The following is a 21,450-nucleotide window of genomic DNA, read 5'->3' on the forward strand; positions in this document are numbered from 1 at the left end:
GAGAAAGTGGCAGAGGCTGGTACAATTACAACATTTAAAAGGCATCTGGATGGGTATATGAATAGGAAGGGTTTGGAGGGATATGGGCCTGGTGCTGGCAGGTGGGACTAGATTGGGTTGGGATATCTGGTCGGCATGGACGGGTTGGACCGAAGGGTCTGTTTCCATGCTGTACATCTCTCTGATTCAAAATGGATGTTTGATGACCTGGAAAGGACACAATGGGCCGAAGGACCTCTTTCCGTGCTGCGAGAGCGCTCTGACTCTAGTGGAAGCAGGTGAAACGGCATAACCGCGTGTAGGACCGGGGAAGGTGACGGGTATGAAGATGCTGTTTTATACTGCAGTATACTCCATGAAAATGCAGCAAATCTGAGGCAGTGGGAACTATCCTGTTTAACATAGGCGACTCTGAATAGCTTTGTCAATGTCGCGGGGTTTGACCATTTTCATTTGACAAGCCCATTCTCTCTTGGGCTGGAGTCCAAGTTTGCTTTCTGGATGACCAGATGCAGATGTTTTGCGGTTTGCCTCTTGTCGGCCCTTGGAGGTAGATTGATTTGGCCAAAGGAGGTCTCCTTTCATAAATGCTAGCACTGACCAACCTGTAGGATCCCACTCAGGTGACAGGACAGGTGTTAAGGAGCCCCTCCCCTTAGCATTAGTATGAAACCAAGCGATCAAAGCGAGGAAAATAGACCTGGATAATACATTTCTAAACTGAAGATGCATTTTGTCTGCAAATCTGAGACAGTTTGCAATTCATTTCAAGATTGGTTTTCCTTTAATGATCTTTTAAAGTTGAAAATTCGTTCGATTCGTTGTTTCAGTCGAAGTCATTCATTTCAAACCGATCTGTTCATTTTTCAAAAAAAATCTCCATCTCAACCCCTACACCTGAAAAGGCATCCGGCTAAAACTGACAATCTCAGAGCCTGTCACCTCCTATCCAGTACTTCTGATCGCCTTGCCCAATCTCACTGGAGAAAAATAAAAACTTTATTTCCAACTCTCTTTCTCTCTCTTCACCCTTCTCTCGACATTATCCTCCTGCCCGTTCTCCCTTCCCCTTAAATCCTGGGGGTAATTGATTTGAAAATAAATAACTAAATAATCGATGTCCATCTTCCAGCTGACACTTCCAGTCTGAAGCTGCTGGAGGGGGGGGGGGGGGGGAAGGGAGTGGGTCATTCTAAAAAGCGTCATGGTTTGCTCCTGGCCTTAGTCAACACCACAAAGCTTTCAGGGGGAAAGAAAATGGAGTCGTCCCCACTTTGATGTTCATCCCATGTTAGTTAAAGGTCAAAATAATAAATGTATACCCAAATTGAAGCGTTTAGGAAGGACAATGAAGGCAAAATGTTACATTCTGACTGCGTCTGCCTCTCAGAGCGTGATAAACGCGTTTGAAAAGTGAGACCAAAAGCTGAACAGCGTGAGTCCCTGGCCGAAGAATAGGGCTTTGATGACGATTCAGACAACGCTGGCTCCTTCAAACCGCATTCATCTTTCTGTATCTGTCTCTGCATCTCTCCACACCGCCAGCTGCAGCCTTCATTTGCAGTTCCATTCACACACACATAGAAATTCCCTTAAATTACAACCCCAGCCAAGGTTGGGGGGTGGGGGGTGGGGGGGAGTGGGGAAGAGAGAGAGAAAAAAAACCCTGCCTTTGCATTAGCAACAGCTGCACGTTTTGGGAATTATTTCATGCCCCCCCCCCCCATCCCGACTGGAATTATTGGAAATGTTTAAAAAAAAAGTAATTTTTTTCTAACGGACTCACTTCAAGTATTTTGGGGAGGGGGCTTCCCGTGAATTAATCAGGGGCTTTGGAAATGCCTTGATTTTGGACAAAATGAGTCAAATGGTCGATAAACACTCCCAAGATTCATTAAAAAAAAATTCCAGCAAATGACTGAGCAGAAGGCACAAAGTGAGTGCACATTTAAATTTAAAATCTGTTAAGTTCGTACACAGGGCTTGGAATTCGGTGCGATGTTGATGAGGTTGTGTTGGTGCGTTATAAAGAAGCACTTACCCCGTTACTTTTGTGTCTCCCAACTGACAAGTCAGTACAGATGCTCGTTCGGAAGCTGCGTGGGTTATTTAATGTCGATGTCCTAAAAGAGGGATTCCGCCTCCCTCCCCTGTTTAAACTTGCTCTTTCGAATCAATGCTACCGAAAGCATCTCCCCTCTCCGTCATCAGCCGGACCAGATTAATTGCTGGGGGTTTGTTTTTTTGTCCTTTTCTACCGGGCCTATAACAGGCAGAACGGGACCTGAAACCACCGGCTTTATCTGCACAATAATTCAAAACAAAGTGCAAGTGTGGCTCAGGATCATGGAGAAGGAATGAAATGTAGGAAGCTAGAGGCAAAGAGAGAAAGCAAGTTGAAAACAATTGGCAGGATTTCATTTTGAATTCCGACAACTTTTCATTTGTCACTTGATGGCTGAGGGAGGCGGCGATGCACAGAGTAGAAATTTAATGAACGTATGATTTTTTTTTAAAAAGAAAATTAAGCATTTTTTTTCTTCCAGTCTCTCTATTGACTGAGGGAGTTGACGCGTGTGATTGGGGGCGATATTGTCATTCGTTGGTCAGTAAGAATGTAAGAACTGCGAGTCCGTTTGAAGAAGTCTAATTGATTGAGAACCGCGAATATGGTTTACTGATAAATGGGTGACATCAAAGACATAACAGAGAGAGGCTCCAGAGAGTCACCTCAGACCCCAGTGGGCACTCCATTGGCAAAACAACCGAGCCATCGGGGGCGGAATGAATGGATACTTTTTAACAACAAATTAGTCGAATAATCATTGAAATTTTCTCAAACGGCGATATTAAAACGCCAGCCTTTTAAAAGCTGCCGCCCCGGATTACTTTTATTTTAAAAAATGGCATTCGCTCGGTCAATTGGCAACGCGTTCGCTACTTTTTAAAATATATTTTCCTCCAATGTTCTGTCTCATCCACTTATTCTGCAGTCCCCCGTTTGTTGGTTTGTAATTTAAGCGGCCGTTTCTCAGGCTTAAAAATCACACAACACCAGGTTATAGTCCAACAGGTTTAATTGGAAGCACACTAGCTTTCGGAGCGATGTGTGGACAACTACTTGATGAAGGAGCGTCGCTCCGAAAGCTAGTGTGCATCCAATTAAACCTGTTGGACTATAACCTGGTGTTGTGTGAGTTTTAACTTTGTACACCCCAGTCCAACACCGGCATATCCAAATCACTTCTCAGGCTGAACATTTGTAGTTTAGTTTTATAATTGGTTTCCCAGCTCACTCAAATTTCTAGACTCCCCGGGATTCATTCTCTTTAAATGTATTTTTTTTTCTCCCCAGGACGATGTGTAGAGCACAGAATATATTTTAGCTTTATCCTTAAGTCTATTTTGCCAATAAGCACATGGCTGTTTAACAGCTATATTTATGAGCAGGTGTTACACCAGGCCTCAGCTGTACACAACCTCAGAATTCAAATAAATCAAAAGGAGTGGATGCAGAAATAGACTTGCTAGAGAAACTCAACATGTCTGGCAGCATCACCTCTTGAGTTTCTCCAGCAATCTCTTTGCATTCCGCCTCTCATAATAACCAGCGACACCTTCCACGGAAGTTGCAGATAATTTAAATCAACGTTATGGCACATCAGCAGAAGTTGTGTTTGAAATAAAACTATTTCCGGCTCGGGTTTCCTTTCTGTTTTGCACCAAAACCGTGGTCAGTTCTTTTGGTGATGGTCAAACTGGACTGACTGATCTCAGCTGACGCTAGATCTCCTCACCCTCAGTGAGACTGCACCGTCCTCCCTTCAGATGTGTAAATGGGGAAAAAAAAAACTATTGACAGCTCAGTTCGCAGAACCGTGAGTGAAAAAGGAGGGAGAGAGAGAGAGAGAGAGAGAGACCGTTCTCGTGGTGAGGTTTGAGGGAGGAGGGGGTGGTTTTGTGGGAAATGAAGTCTCCCTCAGGAACTGGCGGCAGATTCGCTTCTTGACGTTTCAGGTCACTCGGGGAAGAGCCATTTAGAGAATGTAATGCCCAGGAGAGGAGATATTTCTGTCTGACTCCTGTACCGCAACAAAGTGACACTTTCCCCACCCTCTTCTTCCCGGTGATTTAATCCACTTTAACCGTCTGTCAACAATAATACTGTTTAAAAACTATCAGAGCGCAGTCCTGCCAACTCCCTGTCACGTCAGGCAGCATCCCAGGAGCCGGAAAATAGACCTTTCGGGCAAAAGCCCTTCATCAGGAATCCTCATTCCTGATTCCTGATGAAGGGCTTTTGCCTGAAAGGTCAATTTTCCTGCTCCTCGGATGCTGCCTGACCTGCTGTGCTTTTCCAGCACCACACTAATCTGCAGCACCCACTTCTGCCTACTCCCTGTTCGTCCTGCTTAATGCCCCACGAATGAGGAACTAAATTGGACTTGCTTTTTTCTGAACCTTCTTTGCAGCTGTAACTTTGTATGTCAAGACACTGCAGGCAAAACAAAACTTCTCCCTGTACCTAGGTACACCTGACAATAATAAATTAAATTATTATCCAATTAACTCAGCATTGGAGCCAGGCAGTCAGAAAACAGTGAAACCGTCAGGTGCGTTTACATTTTAAAAAATATATTGCCCCTTATTTTGAGAATAGAGGTTTATAAAATCATGAGGGGCATGGATAGGATAGGATAAGTAGAAAAAGTCTTTTCCCTTGGGGTGGGGGAGTTCAGAACTAGAGGGCATAGATTTAGGGTGAGAGGGGGAAGATACAAAAGAGACCTTAGGGGTAACTTTTTCACGCAGAGGGTGGTACGCATATGGAATGAGCTGCCAGAGGAAGTGGTGGAGGCCGGTAAATTGCAACATTTAAGAGGCATTTGGATGGGTATATGAATAGGAAGGGTTTGGAGGGATATGGGCCGGATGCTGGCAGGTGGGACTAGATTGGGTTGGGATATCTGGTCGGCATGGATGGGTTGGACCAAAGGGTCTGTTTCCGTGCTGTACATCTCTATGACTCTATGACTCTAAATCATATAAAGCAAACCCTGGATTCATGCCTGATTCTTTTGCTAATGTATTCTTCGTTACTGAATGCATTTTTTTTTAAAAAGGAAGCTAAGAGTTGCTTTCCCTGAGTTTGTAACTGCGGGTACCAACAGGTTTTTGGAATCACTTTTCTGAGACCAAGTTGTTTTGGGATACCGTGACAAACTCTCTGAAAGTTCACTCTCCGAATCTGTCAACCTCAGTGCAGCCCATTCCATTCCATGTTCTTTGTCTTTAAAGGAGACGTAGATTTGACCCTCATTTCTCTGCTCATCACTGATTTGGGAGAGAGCTCCCAGCTAACACTAATCATTGCTCAACAGGTAAAGGACTGCAACAACCAGTTGTCTTACTGCACGGTGTGCACATGGTTAAATACGTTCTCATTGTTCTCTTCAGAAATTGGCACTGGTAGTGCGTAACACTGAGGGCTGGATCCTTTCATTATTAAATCGTTATCTGGCATTTAATAATTATTTTGGCATTTGTGGTCTGCACAGCGGAGTGGTAATTTAACATTGAATTATCCTACATGCTCCAACAGATTCATTCAGGAAACATGCTCTTATGAAGTACACAAGACTTCCCAAGTTGTCTCCCAATCTAGATGATATTTGCCTCTGCAGTAAAGCTAGGTACACTATGAATTATCCATCATCTCCTAGATAAACCAACCTTCCATCCCAATAGGCTGCCTGAGATTAATTTCCAATTTATAATAAAACCCTGGATTTTTGCACAATGCCTTCTAAATGCTTTCCTCACTTGGAACTGGATTGACATTATCGCCGTTCATTCACAGGGAGGGGAAGAGAGAGAAACAATCATTTGGGACATTGGACTAGAGCTGAACTGAGCTCCTAGACTTTAAGCCACTGAGGCACTCAGACCGTTTCCATTTAGTCTCAGAGAGTCACAGAGCTCCTGCAACACAGAAAGAGCCCCTTCAGTCCATTGTGGTCGGGCCAGTCATTGAATATCCATCTGTTCTAAGCCCTGAGTGTGTGTTATGGAATTTCAAATGTTCATCTAAGGAGTTCTTAAATGCCTTCAGAGTTCCTGCCTTTACCATCTTTTTCGGCTATGAGTTCTAGAAACCCTCTGGTTAAAAAAAAAGTCAAATCCCCTCTAACCCTTCTGCTGCTCACCTTAAAACTTTGTCACCTGGTTATTGGCCCCTCAACTCAGGGCAAACATTTCTCGCTATCTACCCAGTCTATGCCCCTCAGACCTTGGTACACCTGAATCAGATCCTCTTCAGCTTTCTCTGAACATCCCCAGCCTACTCTTAAATTACTTCATTCTTATTGAAATGATAATATTTTGGAGGAATGTTTGCCCAGAGTTTTACAGGATTGTGAACTGTTTTCTGGATTGGCATGGGGGTGGGGAGTGGGAGGAAGCTGGTGTCAGATCGTATTAGTTTCAGAACTGCACACACACATGACCCTGAGTGACTATTGTCTTGTCCCTGCTAAATGGCATTCCTCTATATTTCTCATGTTGACAGTGGTCTCAGTTCTGAATGTGCACTGGTAGACGGAGAGGGAATTTAAGGTGACAGATGTGAATGCATGACACCATAAGACCAAACACATTCCTGATGTCGGGAATGAAAAGTTACAGCAAGACAATGTAGAACTCACTAACATCACAAAACACAGTTTGTACAGAAGCTTACATTGCATCTGATTTTTCAAAAATTATTTATTGGGTGGTATCACTAGCAAAACCATAATTTCTTATCCATTTTTAGTTGTCCCAGAGACACTTAAAAAAAAACCCGATATGACAGCTTGCATAAGCTCACAATTTCCCAAATCACATCACAGCAAATTACATGACTATTGAATTGCTGGCTCAGGTATATTCACAGGATAGAATTTAAATACATTACAAAGGACATTCTGTACAGGGAAGCATCAGAGCTAAAGGACCAGTAGGCCACTCAAAGCTCCACTCCAAGGAACACCAAGCTATCACAGATATAGAGTTATACAGCAGGAAACAGACCCTTCGGACCACTCATCCGTGCCAACCAGATATCCTAAACTGAACTAATTCCATTTGCCTGTGTTTGGCCCATATCCCTTTAAACCTTTCCTATTCATGTACCTGTCAACATGTCTTTTAAATGTCATAACTGTACCTGCCTCTACTACTTTCTCTGGCAGCTCATTCCATGTAAGTACCGCCCTCTGTGTGAAAAAAAGTTGTCCCATTTGATGTTTTAAATCTTTCCTCTCCCACCTTAAACCTATGCTTTCTAGTTTTGGATTCCCCTACCCTGGGAAAAAGCTCACCTGACCTTGTCTCTTATGATTTTATAAACCTCTATAAGGTCACCCCTGAACCTCCTACGCTCCAGAGAAAAAAAATGTCCCTGCTTATCCAGCCTCTCCTTCTAACTCAAGCCCTCCAGTCCTGGTAACAGCCTTATAAATCTTTTCGGCAACCTTTCCAATTTAATAATGTCCTTCCTCTAGCAGGGCGACAAGAACTGCTCACAGTGCTCAAAACATGGCCTCACCAGTGTCCTACACAGCCACAGCACAATGTCCCAACTCTGATACTCATATCCTTGCATGCATGGCCTACACATGGGGGGGGACACTAACCAAAATCAGAGGGAAATAGCAACATTACCGACAGACTAGTCTATGCAGCCATGATGATCAGTGGCTGGAATGGCTTGACAGCAGGTGCCAACACTGTAGACAACAATCCACAATGACATCTGTTAACAACCTCACCGCTGGAAGAAATGGCCTCACATGTATTGGTTTCTTCAGCCAAATGTACACCGTATGAAGCCACTCTTTCATCGTATGTCCATCATATAACGTGGGAGAATGAATGTCCCGCTGCCACCAAATAACATAGGGACGTACACAAAAAAAAATTGTTCACAGGAGAAGGTGAATCTGGAGGCTCAGATGATATTGATAAAACATTTAAACCTCACTGTATTGATTCAGAGACTTCCTACTGAAGATTGAGATAATGAGGACTTTTCTTGGAAGGCTGTGAGTCTTGGAAATCTTTTCCACTCAGAATGTTGGAGATAGGGGGCAATGTAATATGTTTTAAGGCAGAGCCCGATAGATTGTTGACCAAAGAGGGAGCCAGTGGTTACAGGGCGAGCTAGGAATATGATGCTGAGACCACAATCCGGTCAATTGAATGGCAGTGCAAGTTAGGGGAGGGAAATTGCTTACTTCTGCTCCTAAATGCATGTTCATATTTTGATGTTTGCACAATTCATGCTGTGATCTGAGTCCGTTAACTATTTCAGTTATTTAATCATCTAACATTTGCAAAGGAAGCTGTGCTTTCAATTGCTCTGGACTTTGGAATTCCCAATCTCCACCTTGATCTCATTTTCCTTCTGTAAGACATTCCATAAAACCGACCTTTGTGACTACTTTTGGTCAACTGATCAAATATCTCCGATGTGGCTCATGTCAAATTTGTTTTGTAATGCTCCCACAAAGTACTGCCGAAGGGCCCATTCCTGTGCGGTACAGTTGTATGTTCTACTTTGGGTGTGGTGTTGCCTAAATATTAGGTGTTGTTAAATAAGTAGCAATGCAGACAAAAAGCAATTAAAAGATCCCACAGTTGTTAAACAAATAATAATGTTTAGCTCCATTGAGTGGGAGCTTGAATGTCTTTCATTAAGTTTCAGTTTAATGTTCACTTGCAGGTATTTATTGCTTCGGATATAACATGTTGGAAATACAGATGTAGTCACAAAATGTTTGAGCATTTATGATTGATGTGTAGACTGTTGTGAAATGTAAGACAATAAAGTGATGCTTTGGTGCACCTGATTGATCTTTGAAGTAGAAGGGTGTAATTTGACAGGAGATTATTTTTTCACAATCATCAGGCAAACATATCTTAGAGACATTTCTGTAACTGCTGTAATGAATATTCAGTCAAAAATTTAATCATTTGTTTCACAGAATAAACTCATGTGTCCATTCATGATTTATTTTACTGCTTCAGTTTGCTGGCGGAAGTGTTTAAGTTGAAATTATAATGCCACAGTATTTATAATTCTGTCAGAAGTGGTTGGAACAAGCAGGCTCTACATCATTGACACTGAACAGTATGTGAAATTCCACAATCTAGACATCAGGGAAGCATTGCTATAATCTGGAATGTACAACCCTTTTCTTTCATGGAATTCTTTATTCTTTCATAGGATACAGGAGTCATTGGCCAGGTCAGCATTTGTTGTCAGTTCCTAGTGGCTTGCTAGGCCACTGTAGAAAACAGTTAAGAGTCAACCACATCTGGAGTCACATGTCAACCGGTCCAGAAAAGGAGGCCAGATTCCCTTTGCAATTAGTGAACTGCTTGGGTTTTTACAGTGATCACTGACGGTTGTCATGGTCACCAGTACTGAAACATGCTTTATATTCCAGACTTATTAATTGCATATTCAAGATTAGCTTTCCAAAGGAATGGGATAAATACTTGAAGGGGAGAAAATTGCAGGGCTGTGGTGAAGAGCAGGGGAGTGCAAGATTAAAAAGGTGGCCCACACACGATTGATCAAAAGGCTTCCCCCTGGTATGCTGCAAAATTCTAACATGGTGTTTGCACGATTCAACAATAAAACTGCTACTTGTCTGTCATTTGGTTCTGAATTTTACAAATATGTTGACATCTGTTGACACCAGCTACAACTGAATGTAAGTATGATGCATGTCTGAGTATATGATATGCCAATATAGTTGTTCTGTAAATTGTTCTTCCATCTATCTGTGAACAGGTTTCATTCCACAGGTATGCTTATTCCTGATTTGGAGATGCCGGTGTTGGACCGGGGTGTACAAAGCTAAAAATCACACACCACCAGATTATAGTCCAACAGGTTTAATTGGAAGCACTAGCTTTCGGAGCACTGCTCCTTCATCAGGTGATTGTCACCTGATGAAGGAGCAGTACTCCGAAAGCTAGTGCTTCCAATTAAACCTGTTGGACTATAATCTGGTGTTGTGTGACTTACGTTTATTCCTAGCTCACATTTGCTAACATAAAGGCTACAATTCTAAGGGGACAATATATTTCACCATGATAAGGTTTCAGCACTTCAGTTTTAATGATTTTTATGAACTAGTCACTAGAAGATTAGCACCTAATACTGTTTCATGAGGTGGCACACATAACAAGAAACCAAGAAATTGTTTCCACAAATGGCAATTCACAATTACAAGATTAAAGAATAAACCTGTACTGACTGAAGTTCCTACAAGTGAACAACCAGTCCCTTGGCAAAGTCCCTCAAGTTATTATAGTTTCATGTCATGGGATACTTCAAATTGTCAGCTTCCTGTGTAGGGAAGGATGAACTTGCTCCTTATCTTTATTCATCCATTTCCTCGGTTAGGATTATTTTAAAGAGAATCCCTTCCCCTGTCGATACCTTTCTCCCAGCCCAAATTAAGCCCAATTTTAAAAAGAGCCAATTTAACCAGTGGTTCTGGAATAAACAAAATAGTGGGTCTATGAGTTATGAAATGCAAAAATAAATAATAATGAAATGCATGCACACATATATTAGAAATGAGAAAGGAGTCCAAAAAGGATAAATGTTTAGAAAGACCCTGAGTCCCATGAAGAGTAGAAAGTGGTTGGCTGTGGGGCGATGGCAGTAGTGTTGATGTTGTTCAGTGGTTGTTTTTGTGGCACTTAGAATTGCATCTTAGCTGGAATTCTTTTGTCTGTTTCCTTTTAATGCTGGCTCTAGCCCAGATCGATCTCTTTTTTTCCCCCAGCATGTTCATAATCTGAGATAGCTCCAAGGAAATTACAGTTCAGTTTGAAGTGCATTTCACCCTTTGAAGTCCTTTGAAGAGTCTTTGACATCCGTCAGGTGCAACATTCCACAAATCTGTTGAGGCTGGGGATGACCCTCCGAGGCAGTCACTGAATTACATTACTTAGAATTTACATTCTCAGTAATTTTTTTGGCTGTATAGTCTCTTCCTGAAAAAAGAATTGTTAAATAGAAGTTCAATATATCTGTTTGTGATCTAGAGTTGTAGTCCATCTTTATGATATGCTTTGAAATAAGATAGCACCAGGATAATTTGTATCTGCTGTCAACATCAGTGGCACTGTAGTTAACTTCACAACATGTTTAATGAAACAAATGTGAATGAAAGGTGAAGGAAGTTGGTAGAAGAAACAGGGCAGGAGTGGGATAGAGGGTGGAAATTGTTTTATGGAGTGTATTGTTTTGACCCTGAATGCTCTGCCTGGAATGGTTACATCAGGAGGAGTGAAAGAGAAGTGGCTAAATACTACAAAAGATAAACTTTTCATGAGTACTTTTTATGTGAGACTAAATGAATTGTGGTTTCAAAGAGTCACAATGGGTTGAATGGTCTCCTCTGCTGCAAGATTATATGCTTCTATCAAGTGGGGTAGCACTAAGCTACAGAATTAGAGTGAACTTTTAACTTTATTCGTACAGTTATAGTGAATCTGGCAGGATTATACACAAAGCCATAACTGATTGACCCATGCATAATTATATTAAATTATCATATCTCATGGTTAGCCATGAGATATTCTCTTTGCAACACACATTGTAAGTTTTCCATAAAGTAAAGCAGCTAATGAAGTAAATAATATATGTTTCAGTATTTTGGTAGCTGAAGATTAAAACAAACTTACGACATTTTATCATTCCCATTAATGGATGTAGGTTTGCACGCTGAGTGAGCAACAGCTCAGTGAGCAAACCTACATCCAGAACCTCAACCTGAGCTACAAATCTACTCAATTCTCGCTATTCCCATTAATTCCATTCAATGTATGTTATATTTCCTATTTTTAAAAAAATAGGATCATTGTTTGGTTGGTTAAGAGCCCAAAGCTCAAAGCAACATCACAGTTGAATCAGAAGGCAAGTTAAATCAAAAGTGCTGATCTGGCATGACCAAGTCTAGGTGGCAACAAGTTATAAATAATGTGTAGAAGATTGAATAGGTTCATTTTTGTCCAGAGTTAATTCACAAAAAAAAACTTACATTCGTTCTAAGCCATAACTTGGCAGCAAAATGCTTCAGAGCAATTCACATATTGAATTGTGTATGGAATGTAGTAACCAACAGTTTGTAAGTAAGAAGGTAATGAAAGAAAGAAAGCAATTTATTATAACAGTGATTACTTAAAATAATGTTTTCGAAGCTCAATCACTCATGCAGGTGTTAAACTATCAAAACAAAGGGCGCATTCTCTTAATTATTCTCTTTTAAGCATCTCCACTCTACTTTTATTAGAATTCAGATTGTGTGGAAAATCTTTTACCTTAAAGAAGTCAAAAAAAAGTTGGCTTACTGAAGTCTCATTTATTCTGGAGGGGCTTGTCAGAATCATTCCTTTTTCCAATGTCATATGTCAAAATTTCATCTTGAATTCTGTGGTCTGTGAAATATGCTGCGAAATTCTGGGTGTGCCCAAAAAAATTCCCATTGAATACAACAGCACAATAAGAGAATTGGAATAAAAGACTTGCACTAATTATGTCAGTCAACACAAGTGTGTGTCTTCCAGTTAAGATATGATTGTATCTATGGCAACGCTGCTTCTCTGTATGTAAACATTCAGCTGAAAAGTACTTTCGCGTTTTAGAGTAAAGTTAAAATCCCCTTAGGGCTCAAATACAGAACAAGTGCTATTATTATAACTTAATGTTTAAAAAGATGAATTCTCCATCAAATGTTCCAAAGGATGTCACACATAGCACAGTTTTAATTGCATAATAATGACCTCAACCAATAGTGTTGAAAAGAGGGAGATTTATGATAAAATGATTTAGGTAACATATGTCAAGTTTAGTATACATCGGATTGTTGGACTCAATCATGCTATTATGGAGGGGCTGCGCATTTTACAACAGATTCTGAATAGGTCTTCCTTAGAAAGGGAAGATAATTGATTTCATTGGTGGAATTTTCCCAGCATTTGAATAGTTTTAGCAACGATGAGAATTTTGGGAAAATGTGATGAGAATGAAAAAAATGTTTCTCAACATGGAGGGAAAAGAAGTCCTTAAGACACTAATGGCTAGATGAAAATTTTACTCATAAGTAACAAGGATTTTATTTCCTCGCAGTTGTATCATTAGCTAACCTTGTCTCATTTCGATACTGTTCACAGTTCTCCCAGGCAGTGGTGAGAAACTGGATAGTTCCAATTCCTGACTGGGAGGTCTGACTGGTTATCGGGCAGGTGAAGCTCACTGGTTGCTTCACTGGACATCCACACCACCCTCATTCAACAGTATTTCATGGACGGGGACCTCCTCCATCCTTTATCCCAGGAAACTTTCATCACCAAAACACCAGCCTCACCAAATCTGATCTTGGAATAACTCCGAAGGTACTTCTGTGACTGAATTTGAAATTGACCTTTCATTGTAATGCTCCAGCATTCCTCTGTGCACAGGGACTCACACCCTTTTTATTCATCTGCAGCTCAGAGCTTGAGCTTGCTTTACTAGCACTCACACACTCTACACTTGCTTGGGTACTCACTGCATCTCCCCTCTGTCTTCCGTTTTAGAATCAGCATTAGTTTTACTGTCACATGTTCTCAAGTACAGGGATACAGGAGATACAGTGAAAGGTGTAAAATGTCACCATTCCCAGTGCCATCTTAGGGACAAAGGTGACTGGGTACAAAATAGAAAAAGTAAGGAAATATAGTTAAAAGTTCAACATTAAAGTCCACATTAGTATAAAGTAGAAAAATAAAGAAATAAAGTTAATATTTCAGTCCATTGCATTTTAGTGCAGACAGAAAGTGGAGAGAATAATGACAAATGACAAGGGAGGAACTTCAAATATAAAGGTGAGGCTTTTTAAAGAAAAATAATTCAGTGGGTGTGGGTATCACTGGCTAGGCCAGCATTTATTGTCTACCTTGAATTGTCCAGAGAGCAGTTATGAATAAACTGAATTGCAATGGGTCTGGATTCAAATTTAGGCTAGACCAGGTAAGGATAGCAATTTTCCTTCCCTAATGGACATTATTATCAAAATGAATTCTCACAGTAATCAGCAATGGTCAGCATAAAGTTAGTCTTTTATTTTGGATCTTTTATTGGGATTTGAACCCATGGTCCTCATCAGTCTGGCTCTGGGTTACTCGATCAATGACATCACGACTCTGCCCAGGCTCCCTTCCTTCCTTCCACAGACCAGGCAAAAGGAGGAATGGACTCGGCAAAAGTGAGGACTGCAGATGCTGGAGATCAGAAACTAGATTAAAGTGGTGCTGGAAAAGCACAGCAGGCCAGGCAGCATCCGAGGAGCAGGAAAATTGACGTTCCGGGCAAAATCTAGAAAAGAAAGAATTGAGTCTGATGAGAAATGTTTGGAAGATCCATAAATGTAGATGCAGGAGCAGAAAAGATAGTGAGGTGTCCCCAGTGAGTGAGTAGGAAATACGTTGGGATAGGAAGACTTTGTGCATTGGCGATAAGGAGTGAGAACCATTGAGTGAATATGCTGCAAGCAGTGATGAAAGTGGTGGACTGTTAACATTGCTGGGTTTTATGTGCAGTGGCAGAGTTAGATTGAGAGTTAGGTAGCGGAGAGAAGATGGTGGCATTTACCCTTGATGGAAGCACAAGGTCATTGACCTTTCCATGTTGATACTGCAGTTTTTCTCACCGAGAACACTGCACTGACCTGGGTGGCTATGTCAGTCCAGCTGGCAGTGTCTGGTACCTTGGCATCTTTTGGTGTTCCGAGGAAAGAGGTTGGCTCTCCTCTCTACCACACCATGCACCAGGGACTCCAAGGACCTCTTTGTAAACCTAAATTCCAACTTCTGTTTCTGGCCTGTTTCCAACCTAACAATAATTAAGGAGCAGATTTTGAAGGGCTGTTCCTTGCCTGCAGAGTTTGACTGTTACATATCTGGGCATTAAATATGATGCCCACAGTGTCTATGCCAAAAGACTTTTCCGTATTGTCCTCTGTGAAGAAAGAAATGAAATAATTGCTTAGTTTCCCTACCATTTCTTAAATCACAATAATTAATATGCAGCTACAATAAGTAATGGGGAAGGCAAATAATGTGTTTTTGTTTATTGCAAGGGTGTTGATATATCAGATTACAAAAACAAACCTTCCTTGAAATGAGATAAGGCCTTGATGAAAACTTTGGAGTATTCATACGGTTTGATCTTCTGATCAAAGGAAGGATGTACTTACCTGAGATGGCATGCAGCGAATCTTCACGAGAAAGATTTTTGCAAATACAAAAGCTGTTCTTTGGGGAGAGATTGAGTGGAATTGCACTATATTTGCTCGTGTAGAGAAAGTTTGGAGACAATCTTATTGAAGCTTGTCTGAAACAAGTAGCAACCGGGCCATTGGTTTCCTCTACAATGTCTAAAGGTGGCGGGGGAATAGTCTCAGACCAAGCTATTTGGGAACTTTTTCACCCCTTTCTTTTTTTTCTGTTTCATCCTGCCTTCTATCCATCCCTACCATCTTCCCAATGTGCCTTCCCGTGTTGCTGGAGAACAAACTCATGATTGACAAAGTTAAGGAATGTCTGTAGAAATGCAGCTGTCTTAAAAAAAGAACAGACCAGCTGAAAGGTTTGCAATGAGAGCTAGGATTTATGCAGTAGCATAGCCAGCACTTGTAGAGACAGATTAATGCTTTGGGTCATTAAAACTCTCACCTTTCTAATGAATCCATTTCTCTTTGCTGATATTGTTGCAGATTTGACATCAGACTGAGCGGACTGTATCAAATACCATCATCTAATCACAGCGAGGAGTCCCAAATTGAATAGTTGTGCATGGGTCCTGCAAAGTGAACTCTGTGCCTGACTGGATCATAAGGGTGTGCTTAGGAATCAGCTGTCATGCTGTAACAATCTGCTTCCTCATTACCTAAGAAAGGTAAACCCAAATCTTCAGCAGTTACTAGCTTGAAAGCTAAGCTGCATTTCCCCAATTTGGACATAAATGTCACCTTCACATTCAAATTTAGTGATACTGACGGAATCGAGGGACATGAAGTTAATGTGGGCACTTGAAATTGACTTAGAAGATCAACCATAATGCTATCGAATGGCTTCGTAGGCTCGAGGGACCTAATGGCCCACTCCTGATCATACTCCATATGCACAAAAGTTTGGATTTCATATTCATTGCTCCTGCAGCAGTCTGCTTTTGAATGACACAATGTGATCTTTGTAATTAAGCTCTTTCCACCTGCCCTGTAAAAATGTCAAGCATTCTCGTGATTTATGATGCCATAGCATACTGGTACAGTGCAATATAAAGTCAACTTAAATAACTTCAGAAGAAAAGGAAACTTCACAAAGTGGTAGTGAGATTGTCGCTCCTGAACTGCCGCACTGAATTTATTCACTTAATACTTTCTGCAAGTGCAATTTTACCTTAATTTGAATTAATTCAGAATGTATTTTTGTACTTCTTTCCCTATATTTGGTACTTCATTGCATTAAATGTATTGTTCTAGAAATTAAACGCATTGTTACATAAAAGGATTAACATCAAGAAGATACTGATTTCAAGTAATTGACAAAAGAAGCAAATGTGATATAGGGGAAAAAGAAACAGGCAGTGAGATTAAGGTCTGGAATGTATGGCCCGAAGGTATTGTGGAGGAGGGTCAACTGAGGCTTTCAAAAGTGAATTAGGCTGTTAATGGCAGAGGAAAAAATTTGAAGGGTTATAGGAGATGGCAGGAGAAAAGCATTAAGTGAATCACACATTCAGCACAGACAAAATGGGCTGAATGGCCTCCTCTGTGCTGTATAAATTCCGTGATTTTCCAATGGCACCAATTAGATAGATACTGCAACATTGATGACTCAAGTGATTACTGCAGCATTAACCTTGAACACTGAAAGTTTCTGAAACCAACAGAAATACAAAGATTTTATTTCACAGGACAGCCTCAAAATTGGCCCTCAGCAATTTTACTCAGCAGCTTCTCTCCAATACATTTGCAACAATACCATGCATGCACCTTTAATGTAGTAAAATGCTCCATGGCCCTGTTTAGGATACAGCCAGACATAATCATTTACGTTGTGATAAAGAGGATATTACACAGCTTGGCCAAGAAAGAGTGCTTTAGAAGAGGAAATATAAATAGTGTGGGCAGCACTGTGGCTCAGTGGTCATCACTTGTGCCTCACAGCATCAAGGACTCAGGTTCGATTCCACCCTTTGGCGACTGTCTGTGTGAAGTCTTCTCCCTGTGTCTGTGTGTCTCCTCTGGGTGCTCTGGTTTCGTCCCACAGTCTAAAGATCTTGCAGCTTAGATGGATTGGCCATGTGCCCATAGTGTCCAGGGATGTGCAAGCTAGGTAGATTAGCCATGGGGAATGCAGAGTCACTGGGACAGGAGTGGGTCTGGGTAGGATGCTCTTCAAACAGTTGGTGTGGACTGGATGGGCCAAATAGCCTGCTTCAACATTGTAAGGATTCTATCATTCGAGTCAAAGGATGAGAATCCAAGAGTTTAGGGCTATGGGTGCTAACACTAATGATTAAAAACCAGGAATGCATAAGAAGCGAGATTTGGATAAATGGTTATAATCATGGAGCCGTTTATACAAGCGAGGATGGCGAGGTCATGGGGAATTTGGAAACAATGTGGAAATCTTGGAACTGAGATATTCAGGAGCATGATCCAATGTAAGTCAGTGAGCACAACGTTGATGGGGGAATGTGCTTGTTGTAGAATATGGACAACAGCGTTTGGCTGTATTGAACAGCACCATTGATGTAGATCAGTTATCTCTGTGTTCCAGGGACATGCTTGACTCCAGAGTAGGGGCCAGCAGGAAGTCAAATATAGCAGTAATTTTACCTTATCCAAAGGCGAGTCAATAGCATGGAAGCTGAGCACTGGAAGTTCATGGTGAACCTGAATAATGGGTATGCGCCTTATTATCAGACAAAGAAAAGGTTTAAACAGATCAACATTTCTGTTTCGAGATTAGGTATGTCTTGTCTGGAATATCAAGTGAGGGAAGGCACGAGGAGAGAGACAGAACTGAAAAAGAACAGGTTCCCAGAGCAGTCGAGGCCCTAACATGGGATTCCCCACTGACCTGGGACAGTTTTGTTTTGTAACTTTGATGTTCTTCCAATAGCGCCACTTTTCCCAGCCTGGGACTGTGCTGAAAGGGGAGGAGGGAATTACAGAGCAAATGGTGATACTGAAAGGGATTCCCCCACGTTATATCCCCCGATTTGCTCTATGCTTTGGCGAGAATGGGGCACGGGGATGAAATCGGTAAGATGAACCAGTTCTCGAGCTGTCTCCTTCCAGCAGGTTGGAGTCTGACACTGGTCACAATGAACTCAACCCCAAGGCTCGGCCACATTCTGCAGCCTGGGTTTCAGCCTCTTCTGTTGCTATGTTTTCGGGGCTTTCTGCCCATCTGTAGGGCCTGTCCCTGATGACCTGCAGACACTGTTCAATCCCTACCTTTCACCTCTAGCACACATTCCGACCGAAACATTGCTAGCCGCGCTGATCTGTCCGGCCTTTATGTTGGAGCGTAGGTCATTCCATTTTCCTATTTCCCTTTCCTTGCTCCCCTGCCTCTCAGTATACCTTCCTTCTACAAACATACAAATGAAAGCCATTCGGCGCAAAAGGCGCACGCTAGCCTTTGCCCAATAATCAATGCTCAAAAGTCAATACTTCCTGACCTACTTTTCACATCAACTTGTTCAGAGACACTTTGGGGCAGATGGGACTTGAACCCAGCTTCAGAGATAGAGACGCTACCACTGTGCTGTGAGAGAGCCCCTTGCTCTACTCCACATCCCCTTTCTCTGCCTCACATCCCCCTTTTTCCTCCCCTCCCTCTCTTCCCTCTGGCCTGCCCTCCTATTTCAGACTGATACACACCAGGAGATGTCCTGGATATTTCCAGTCAGCCTGTTGAAGGATATTATGACACATCTCTGGAATAGTTAGCACTTGAACTCAGACCTCCTAACACCCTCTACCACTGCACCACAGCATGTTCCAAAACTATGATGATTACGGAACAATAAATAAACTCAATCTTTTCAGTTGAATTTGGCTTAAAATTACATTCCCAGAAATTAATTCAGAATGTGATATTTGATGCTCTGTTGAAACCTGTACAGGTGATTCAGGGGTTAAGGTAAAAATGGCTTCAGGTACCGCTTCTGTATTGAAGAGGAACGAGAGCTTTAACATGTTGACTTGACGTTTTGTCACTCTGTTGCAGCTGAGTTTATACAGAGCCAAAGTAAATGAAGCATAAAGTGTGGAGATCAGGAGAGAATAAAATCGAAACCATAATCAGCTTGTCAAAGACCCACATTACAAACTGCTACATTGTGTGATTCTTACATTTGAATCAAGCAAACAATATTAACATTTTCACATTGAAATCTTTTAAAAAGCTGATGCCTGAACTAATTTCAAATTTGGGGTGGAAAGTAACCTCTTATTAAATCTTGCGAAGATTTGCAGCTCAGGTTGAGATCCTGGATGTAGGTTACCTCGCTGAGCTGGAAGGTTCGTTTTCAGATGTTTCGTCACATACTAGGTAACATCTTCAGTGAGCCTCCGGATCAAGCACTGGTGGTGTAGCCCACTTTCTATTTATATGCTTGAGTTTCCTAGGGTTGGTGATGTCATTTTCTGTGGTGACATCATTTCCTATAGTGATGTCATTTCCTATTCTTTTCCTCAGAGGGTGGTAAATAGGATCCAAGTCAATGAATGGTTAATAGAATTACGGTTGGAATGCCATGCTTCTAGGAATTCTCGTGCACGTCTCTATTTGGCTTGTCCTAGGATGGATGTGTTGTCCAGTCGAAGTGGTGTCATTAGTATTCTTACATACGAATGAGGAAGGACACCACTTTGACTGGGACAACACATCCTTCCTAGGACAAGGCAAAACGAGCATTCCAGCTCAGCCAGCAAATCTACATCCAATAACCTGTTATAATCTGACTGTTGTCCAGTTATATTTGAGATTGTGGCTGATTGAGATTGCAGGAGATTACACCGTAGATAGACATTACAATTGGTTGAACATTACCTTTAAACTACTTCCAGCATAAAGCTTTACACCAGGATTCCACATCTAACCACCTCAAAGCTGTTTTTGGATCTGACATTCATGATGTAGATTATTCTGTTCACATACTTAGGATGAATCCTTTAATGTGCAAGTCACTGATCTGATCTGCGCCGCTGTGCAATTACTGCCCTGCCTTGTAGAAATTAATCAGGAGTGGAAACATTTCAGGCACAAGCGTGATAGCTGTATTAATTTGATTTGAGGTTGGAAGGTTTATTACTAATATTGAGCTGCATTCGTATTCCCAGTGTAGCCCTAGTGGAAAGTGGTCTTAGCTTTGCATTGACTAAACTTTACACAGACTTTACAATACTGTAATAGGCCATTCAACCAAATCAGTCGAGATCAGATCTTCAACTCAAACCTTCTGCTGAAACTTGCATTGTATAAGATGGTTAGCATTAAAGTGAAATGGAGGACTCTGGGCATTCTTTTCATTAATTCACAGGATGTGAGCATTGCTGGCTAGGCCAGTGACTATTGTTCATCTCTAATTGCCCAGAGGGAAGTTAAGAGCCAACCACATTGCTGTGGGTCTGGAGTCACATGCTGGCCAGACCAGGTGAGGATGGCAGGACATTAGTGAACCAGATTGGGTTTTTCCCAGTAATCAGTAATGGACCCATGGCATTAGTAGACTCTTAATTCCAGATTTTCTATTGCACTCCACACTCTCCCACCTGCCATGATAGGATTTGACGCCAAGTCCTGAGAACATTACCTGGGTCTCTAGATGAACAGGGTAGCGATAATATCACTAGGTCATCACGTCCTGGACAGGTTATAAAAAGAATCAAGATATCCACTCATGATCTCTATTCAATGATGCCTTGCATGTGTGTGGCTGTTGTTTGAAGACAGGTGCCTCTATGATGGGTTAACAATAGCAAGACCTTTCTCATAGAAAACTTGGCTACTCAGCTGGGCTGCTAACTGGTACTCTGCATTTACATTGGGCTTGGTTTTCATTGTGGGTTTTAGTTACATTTACACAATCACTGCAGTGAAACCACTTTGCACCACTGTTGTAGTTGTGTGTACGCTAATCAATGATATATCATAGTTGTCTTGGATGCCATATGCTATACTGTTGCAACTTCCATTTAATGAATGTACAGAGATGATAGCATTTTAATCCACCTTGATTAAAAAACGTTGCTGTTTTAGTATTGATTGTGAAAATGCGAGCCTTAAATTCTTTCAGTTTTCACTTCCAATTCCCAATTACTT

General features: G+C 41.5%; 1 protein-coding gene and 1 long non-coding RNA gene across 2 annotated transcripts in view; both read left to right on the forward strand.

Annotated features, from left to right (window-relative positions):
• The first annotated feature begins 1,818 nt into the window (after positions 1-1,818).
• On the forward strand, positions 1,819-15,884 carry LOC140484516 (uncharacterized). The gene is made up of 3 exons (XR_011962224.1): positions 1,819-1,936; positions 13,240-13,461; positions 15,822-15,884. It is a non-coding gene; the product is annotated as an uncharacterized lncRNA (long non-coding RNA).
• Positions 15,885-18,294: 2,410 nt separating this feature from the next.
• Positions 18,295-21,450, forward strand: part of fuom (fucose mutarotase) — a 138,306-nt gene continuing 135,150 nt past the window's right edge. The window contains 2 exon segments of the mRNA XM_072582885.1: positions 18,295-18,315; positions 18,317-18,380. Of these exon segments, the coding sequence (XP_072438986.1) occupies positions 18,295-18,315; positions 18,317-18,380 (85 nt within the window).

Source organism: Chiloscyllium punctatum, chromosome 13 (assembly GCF_047496795.1).
Source record: "Chiloscyllium punctatum isolate Juve2018m chromosome 13, sChiPun1.3, whole genome shotgun sequence".
In the NCBI taxonomy this organism is placed as follows: domain Eukaryota; kingdom Metazoa; phylum Chordata; class Chondrichthyes; order Orectolobiformes; family Hemiscylliidae; genus Chiloscyllium; species Chiloscyllium punctatum.